General features: G+C 46.3%; 1 protein-coding gene across 1 annotated transcript; it reads left to right on the top strand.

Moving 5' to 3' along the window:
* The first annotated feature begins 1,541 nt into the window (after nucleotides 1-1,541).
* Nucleotides 1,542-8,601, top strand: LOC100492444 (bile salt-activated lipase). The gene is made up of 11 exons (XM_002936192.5): nucleotides 1,542-1,649; nucleotides 2,393-2,546; nucleotides 3,231-3,353; nucleotides 3,446-3,643; nucleotides 3,727-3,857; nucleotides 5,219-5,326; nucleotides 5,598-5,715; nucleotides 5,956-6,142; nucleotides 6,344-6,547; nucleotides 6,920-7,117; nucleotides 8,320-8,601. Exons 1-11 carry the CDS (start codon nucleotides 1,584-1,586, stop codon nucleotides 8,492-8,494), a joined length of 1,662 nt encoding a protein of 553 aa, XP_002936238.2. The 5' UTR covers nucleotides 1,542-1,583; the 3' UTR covers nucleotides 8,495-8,601.
* The last annotated feature ends 61 nt before the right edge of the window (nucleotides 8,602-8,662 follow it).

Here is an 8,662-nt window from a genome sequence, read left to right as displayed (position 1 = left end):
ACTCCCAACAAATAAATCCAAATAAGCTCTGCTAATATGGAACCTAAGGGCATGCCACTTGCTAGCCTTCTCCAAAATCTATTTTTCATTATATCTAGTGGAATTAAACCTAAAGCAACTGGTGCGTCAGTCGAGGAAGCCACTTGGAAGAGTGATGAAAGGTTTTCAAGAAAACGTTATGTTTTTCATCCAACCCAAAACACATAAACGGACTTCCTGGACCTCAGTGTGAAGATGCAAGAGGGTCAAGTTCTGTTTTATCTATAGTAGACCAAAAATAACAGCACTCAGCATGGGATTTATCTTTGCCTCTAGCAAGATTGGAACACTTATTATATATCTCTTCAAGAAAGGGGTGATCTATGAAGGGGGATTCGGAAAAGACAGCAAGTCCAAGGTGGACCTGGTGAGCTGGTCTATAAAGTCATGCAAGACTCATAGAGAAGGCCAGATCTGAAACCAAACTGGTGGATGCCCTTGTATCATTCCACCCCTTGCTTGTTTGTATGAACTTTGGAAATGGGCTTCATACATTGTTGACCATTGGTACTGGTCATTAATTGGAGGGAGGAGGTAGGGCTATAGTTCATTTTAGCTGGGAGTAGACCACAGTCCTGATAGATTAACCATCAAGCTAAGTGTGAACCTTTGAACTGGACTCTACATTGATGCAAGAATCTTAAAGTTGGCCACATCTGAAACCCAGCTGTTGGAAGTGATTCCATCATTAATTGGAGGAGGTGCTATAGCTCATTTTAGCTGTGAGATAGCCATGGTCAAGGTGGATTAACCATCGAGCTAAGTTTGGATTGAACTATAACTGTTGGAAGCCCTTCCATCATACCAACTCTTGCTTGTTTGCATGCAAGTGAGCTCCATACGCTGTTGACCATTGTTTCTGGTCATTTATCAGAGAAAGGGCTATAGATTAAACTGTGAGAAGGTCATGGTCAAGGTGGATTAGCCATCGAGCTAAGTTTGGACTGAACTATAACTGTTGAAAGCCCTTCCATCATACCAACTCTTGCTTGTTTGCATGCAAGTGAGCTCCATACGCTGTTGACCATTGTTTCTGGTCATTATTGGCTATAGATTGAACTGTGAGAAGATCATGGTCAAGGTGGTAAGTTTGGACTGGACTAAAAAGTGATTTATGAGTTGGTCAGATCTTGAACCAAACTGTTGGAAGCCCTTCCATGACTCCACCTCTTGCTCGTTTGCATATGAACTCCATACATTGCTTGTTTGTATGCACATTTATAGATATGGGTTCACAGCTGGTGCTGGTCTTTAAATAGAGGAATGGCTACAGTTGATGATAGCGGTGAGAAGTCCACAGTCAAGATAAAATGGCTGTGGGAAAGAGCACCTGGAAAGGGTCCCACCATCTCCTTACATGGCAATGCACATTTCTATCTTAGTGCAAAGGCCAGACTTGTGATTTCTAGTCTCTCCCACTGAACTAAGGTCTTACTGGGCGGTTCTGGCTGGGGTGGTTTGGAACTTCCTGTTAAGTGTTGGCACACGTATATATACCCGGCTTGGATCTCTGATCCCAAGGGCTTGGAGCAGGCACAGTCACAATGGCTCTTTGGGCTTCTCTTGCCCTGGTGTTTGCCAGTCTAGTGGCAGTGTCCCAGGCTGCATCGGTAAGTCAGGATGGCATTGAGTTACCTGAGCTGCTTTTTAGGATTTGTTTTTTTGAGTATTCCAGAGCAGAATTTCCACCTATGAGAGGACAACATAAGCTGCCTGGTAGAGAGGATAGAAAAGTTACAGGCTATCTGTACCAGTTAGACAGTAAAATATGAGGGTACAGCTTATTGTGTGCCCAGAACAGTCCTTCTCTGTATATTTGTATTTATACATATGGGAGGGAGGTGCCATAGTGTTTCCCTTAGACAGTACAGTATGGGGGTACAGCTTATTGTGTGCCCAGAACATTCCTTCTCTGTATATTTGTATTTATACATATGGGAGGGAGGTGCCATAGTGTTTCCCTTAGACAGTACAGTATGGGGGTACAGCTTATTGTGTGCCCAGAACATTCCTTCTCTGTATATTTGTATTTATACATATGGGAGGGAGGTGCCATAGTGTTTCCCTTAGACAGTACAGTATGGGGGTACAGCTTATTGTGTGCCCAGAACATTCCTTCTCTGTATATTTGTATTTATACATATGGGAGGGAGGTGCCATAGTGTTTCCCTTAGACAGTACAGTATGGGGGTACAGCTTATTGTGTGCCCAGAACATTCCTTCTCTGTATATTTGTATTTATACATATGGGAGGGAGGTGCCATAGTGTTTCCCTTAGACAGTACAGTATGGGGGTACAGCGCGTTTATATTTATGTGTATATCCCTGGTAACCTCTTATTTTGCATTTGCAGCTGGGAGTGGTTCACACCGAGGGTGGATTTGTAGAAGGAAACAGCAAGAAAATTGGGATCCTCTTTCCAGATTTCATTGATGTTTTCAAGGGCATTCCCTTTGCTGCTCCACCAAAAGCCTTCGAAAAGGCAGGACCCCATCCAGGCTGGTCAGGTAACTCTCTTAGATACACTGGGTTCCAGACACACCCGAAAAAACAAACAAGCAGGTTAACTGGCTCCTGATAAAACCTGTGTGTGTGACTGTGATAGGGACCTTAGATTGTAAGCTCACTGGTGCAGGGACTGATGGGAATGTGATAGGGACCTTAGATTGTAAGCTCACTGGGGCAGGGACTGATGGGAATGTGATAGGGACCTTAGATTGTAAGCTCACTGGGGCAGGGACTGATGGGAATGTGATAGGGACCTTAGATTGTAAGCTCACTGGGGCAGGGGCTGATGGGAATGTGATAGGGCCCTTAGATTGTAAGCTCACTGGGGCAGGGGCTGATGGGAATGGGATAGGGACCTTAGATTATAAACTCACTGGGGCAGGGGCTGATGGGAATGTGATAGGGACCTTAGATTGTAAGCTCACTGGGGCAGGGACTGATGGGAATGTGATAGGGACCTTAGATTGTAAGCTCACTGGGGCAGGGACTGATGGGAATGTGATAGGGACCTTAGATTGTAAGCTCACTGGGGCAGGGGCTGATGGGAATGTAATAGGGACCTTAGATACTGGGCCAGGGGCCAATAGGAAACATATAATAATTACCGGTGCAGTGCTACAGAATATAATGGTGCTATATATGGTCTCAGAAACCAAGGAATAATAGTATTCTATATATTTCAGGTACATTAAAGGCCAAGGACTTTAAGCCGCGGTGCTTGCAATCCACCTTAACCCAAACAGATGTCCGGGGGGAATTGGACTGCCTGTACCTGAACATCTGGGTTCCCCAGACCCGCTCATCAGGTCAGTCCTTATAGTGTTCTATACAATCTGTGCCGCTAATTACCTGGAGACTGAGCCCCAAGAACACTAACACAGGGTGTCTTTGTATCCAGTGTCCACCAACCTGCCAGTCATGGTCTGGATCTACGGCGGGGCCTTCTTGATGGGTTCTTCCCAAGGGGCCAACGTGTTGGACAACTATCTGTACGATGGGGAGGAGCTTGCTCTCCGCGGCAATGTCATTGTGGTGACCTTGAACTACAGACTGGGGCCATTGGGCTTTCTCAGTACCGGAGACTCCAACCTTCCCGGTAAGGTTTCATGTTGGTTCTAATCTATAATGATGGTATATGGGGCACTGATGTATTGGCTGATGCCTATGGTCTCCCTGCAGGCAACTATGGGCTGTGGGATCAACACATGGCTATCGCTTGGGTGAAACGGAACATCGCTGCGTTTGGTGGGAACCCCGATAACATCACCATATTTGGGGAGTCAGCCGGAGGCGCCAGTGTCTCCCTTCAGGTGTGAAGCTTTGCTTGGGTTACTTCATTCACAATACCCTGCACCTTATGTCAGTCCTGCCCTGCTTTATGGCTGAGATTCTAGCTATCTGTATAACAGAGCATTCTGTCACAGTGGCACAGATCCTATCTGATCCCCCCATTGTAAGCAGCAGTCCTGCCCTGCTTTATGGCTGAGATTCTAGCTATCTGTATAACAGAGCATTCTGTCACAGTGGCACAGATCCTATCTGATCCCCCCATTGTAAGCAGCAGTCCTGCCCTGCTTTATGGCTGAGATTCTAGCTATCTGTATAACAGAGCATTCTGTCACAGTGGCACAGATCCTATCTGATCCCCCCCATTGTAAGCAGCAGTCCTGCCCTGCTTTATGGCTGAGATTCTAGCTATCTGTATAACAGAGCATTCTGTCACAGTGGCACAGATCCTATCTGATCCCCCCATTGTAAGCAGCAGTCCTGCCCTGCTTTATGGCTGAGATTCTAGCTATCTGTATAACAGAGCATTCTGTCACAGTGGCACAGATCCTATCTGATCCCCCCCCCCCCCCCCCCCCCATTGTAAGCAGCAGTCCTGCCCTGCTTTATGGCTGAGATTCTAGCTATCTGTATAACAGAGCATTCTGTCACAGTGGCACAGATCCTATCTGATCCCCCCCCATTGTAAGCAGCAGTCCTGCCCTGCTTTATGGCTGAGATTCTAGCTATCTGTATAACAGAGCATTCTGTCACAGTGGCACAGATCCTATCTGATCCCCCCCCCCATTGTAAGCAGCAGTCCTGCCCTGCTTTATGGCTGAGATTCTAGCTATCTGTATAACAGAGCATTCTGTCACAGTGGCACAGATCCTATCTGATCCCCCCATTGTAAGCAGCAGTCCTGCCCTGCTTTATGGCTGAGATTCTAGCTATCTGTATAACAGAGCATTCTGTCACAGTGGCACAGATCCTATCTGATCACCCCCATTGTAAGCAGCAGTCCTGCCCTGCTTTATGGCTGAGATTCTAGCTATCTGTATAACAGAGCATTCTGTCACAGTGGCACAGATCCTATCTGATCCCCCCCATTGTAAGCAGCAGTCCTGCCCTGCTTTATGGCTGAGATTCTAGCTATCTGTATAACAGAGCATTCTGTCACAGTGGCACAGATCCTATCTGATCCCCCCATTGTAAGCAGCAGTCCTGCCCTGCTTTATGGCTGAGATTCTAGCTATCTGTATAACAGAGCATTCTGTCACAGTGGCACAGATCCTATCTGATCCCCCCATTGTAAGCAGCAGCCCTGCCCTGCTTTATGGCTGAGATTCTAGCTATCTGTATAACAGAGCATTCTGTCACAGTGATTCTGCTCTTTATTTTGCAGACCCTGTCTCCGTACAACAAAGGACTGATCAGGAGAGCCATCAGCCAGAGTGGGGTGGGGATGTCCCCTTGGGCACTTCAGAGCAACCCCCTTTTCTGGACTACAAAGGTAATACCTGCATTCTTACATCAGTTGCCCACTTAGAGCCTCAATTGCTTGCAGAGGGGCATTTGGCACAGCGGGCAATGCTGGGGCTGGTACTAACCTTGTGTTTTGGTCCCAGCATGCACTGCCTGTGACCACTAGGATTTATAATGTGTTTTCCTAGGCCTTGGTCATAATGGAACCTGGCGCCCCCTAAATATGCTTTCCAAATATTCTCCCCCACCTCTATGGTAATGAAATACCCAGCAACCAATGCAACTCTTCCCTGTCTCAGGTGGCTGAAAAGGTTGGATGCCCCGTGCACGACACAGCGGCCATGGCCAACTGCTTAAAGATCTCAGACCCTAAGGCCGTCACCTTGGCCTATAAACTGGACCCGGCCCTCATGGATTGTAAGTGTGACATTGGCTTGGGGGCTAAAGGGAGACCTGAGTATGACCAGAGTGAGAGTGTAGACGTCAGACATGGGAACGCAAGGTCTATGATAAAAATGAGAGGTACCCATACATTGGTGCAGTGGTACATTCCAACTTGGATTCTCACCACTGATTCCATTGGGCGCCTTTTCTAATAACAATAATAAAAGAATGCATTGGATTCCTATTGGTTTGTGACGCACTGTTTTCCTGCAGATCCTGCCGTTTACTACTTGGGCATCTCCCCAGTCATTGATGGCGATTTCATTCCGGACGAGCCAAGGAATCTCTTTGCCAATGCAGCCGACGTGGACTACTTGGCCGGCGTGAACAACATGGACGCACATTTGTTTGCAGGCATAGACATGCCCGTTATCAATAAGCCTCTCCAGAAGATTTCTGAGTAAGAGTAACTATTCTGTAGACTGCTTAGTTACCTGAGACTAGCAACATGGCAGCTCCCACCCTTGATTTTTAAAGAAAAAAAAGTAAACCACACCCATGTTTCAGTATGGTAGGAGGAGTCAGGACCTACAAACTGAGCCCAGCTATTCTATCCCATTGTCCTAATGTTCAAGGGCCTAACGCTGACTTGTGTCCCTAGGGCCGACGTGCATAATCTGGTGCAGGGTTTGACCCTCACTAAAATCTCCAGCGCATTGGAAACTGCCTACAACCTTTACTCAGCAAACTGGGGCCCCAACCCCGAGCAGGAGAATATGAAAAGGACTGTCATAGACTTGGAGACGGACTATCTCTTCCTGGTACCTACCCAGGAGGCACTGGCACTTCACTCCATGAACGCCCGGTAAGTGTTTCCAGCTAGATACCGGCGCCAGGCCCAATGTTGGTAAAATATATTGGAAATGTCTAATAATATATCACTTCCTGATATATCAATGTTTTACAAAGGAAGTAGATGTCACATGACTACCAGGAAGTACTCTCTGCGTAAGCAGAAAAAAACCAATGGAAGTCATTAACAGAACACTTTTGGGCTTATCGATTTTAGAGTTTGTTTTTCTAAATCGAATAGAAATGTTTAGAAACATGGCTTGACTTTGCCTAGGCCAAATCCCAATGAACTCCAACATGGATAAATCTCCCCCTATGCTTTTGGTTGGTAGCTCCCATTTAGTATATCTGAGCTCTGAGGCCGGATTTGCTTTCTCGTTCCCAGGAGCGGCCGGACTTACAACTACGTGTTCTCCTTGCCGACCCGTATGCCCATTTACCCAAGCTGGGTGGGAGCCGATCATGCCGACGACCTGCAGTATGTGTTTGGGAAGCCCTTCCAGAACACATTGGCCTACAGACCCAAGGACAGAGATGTCTCTGCCACCATGATTGCCTATTGGACCAACTTTGCGGCAACTGGGTAAGGAATTTTTATATATATATATATATATATTGCCTATTGGACCAACTTTGGGGCAACTGGGTAAGGAATTATATATATATATTGCCTATTGGACCAACTTTGCAGCAACTGGGTAAGGAATTATATATATTGCCTATTGGACCAACTTTGCGGCAACTGGGTAAGGAATTATATATATATATATTGCCTATTGGACCAACTTTGCGGCAACTGGGTAAGGAATTATATATATCTATATATATATATATTGCCTATTGGACCAACTTTGCGGCAACTGGGTAAGGAATTATATATATCTATATATATATATATTGCCTATTGGACCAACTTTGCAGCAACTGGGTAAGGAATTCTATATATATATATATATATATATATATCAGCTGGTTCCTTCCAAGGGATTATCATAGCCATGTGACTGCTGAAAGGTCTATCTAAAGGTGCCCATACACGTTAAGATCCGCTCGCCTGGCGAGGTCATCAAGTGAGCGGATCTTCTACCGATATCCCCACCTACGGGAGGTATTAGAGCATCGGTAATTGGTCACAATCGGTTCGGGGCCCACATCAATGAGCCGATGCAGGTCCCCGATCCGACTAAATTTTTTAACCTGGCCAAATCGATATCTGCCTGATTTCAGACCAGATATCGGTCGGGCAGGCCTGTCATTTGTGCCCCTACATGGGCAGATAAGCTGCTGATTCGGTCTAATGGAGCGATATCGGCAGCTACAATCAGCCCGTGTATGGGGACCTTTAGAAGCTTTCTAGAGTGTCTTTTGGACATTCTGCAGAATCACCAGGAGAGGGAGCTAAAACAGGTGCTGCCTGATTACCTGCATTGTAGGGAAACTATAGGGGTCATTAAGTGGAAGGCAGGGTGGCATTTTTATCACTTCAACCCCTATACGACCCTCTACACCTCTTCACCCTGTTCCAAAGCAAAAAGACCTATGGCTGCCGCCCCTGTGAATACAATGCTGCCTTCATTCGGTAGTGCTGTATTCATGGGCAGTGGGAAGCATCCCCCATTAATTACCCCTTCATGTTAGCGACGCCATCAAGGAATGTAAACAAGGCATGTAGCTTGGGATGGTGCAGTCGGGGCATTGGGCAGACTTATATAAAATGCAAGGGAAGGTTCTGGCGTTTTCTTTCTGTCCCTTCTGTAATCGGTATTTTTCCTTTACTCGTTCCAGTGACCCCAGCCAAGGACCCTCCAAAGTCCCCACAGCTTGGCTGCCTTACACAACTCACCTTGGCCAGTACCTGGAAATCAATGACAAAATGTCTTACCAATCCGTAAAGCAGAACCTCCGGTCACCTTACGTTAAATTCTGGGCCCAAACCTACCGAAATATGGCCAACGTCTAACCCAATCAGCATTAAGTTCCCATATCTCTGGTTCCCTGTGGCCTCGTTGTCCTTGCAAAGAACCCCTTTTACCACGCATTCATAAATAAAGGATATATCATACAGTTCCCCTGTTTCTTAACCTTGGGTGTAGTTGAACTACAAAACACATAACAGGACACACACAGC

Source organism: Xenopus tropicalis, chromosome 8, assembly GCF_000004195.4.
Source record: "Xenopus tropicalis strain Nigerian chromosome 8, UCB_Xtro_10.0, whole genome shotgun sequence".
NCBI classification, from domain to species: Eukaryota; Metazoa; Chordata; class Amphibia; order Anura; family Pipidae; genus Xenopus; species Xenopus tropicalis.
This window is presented reverse-complemented; position numbering and strand designations above follow the sequence as displayed.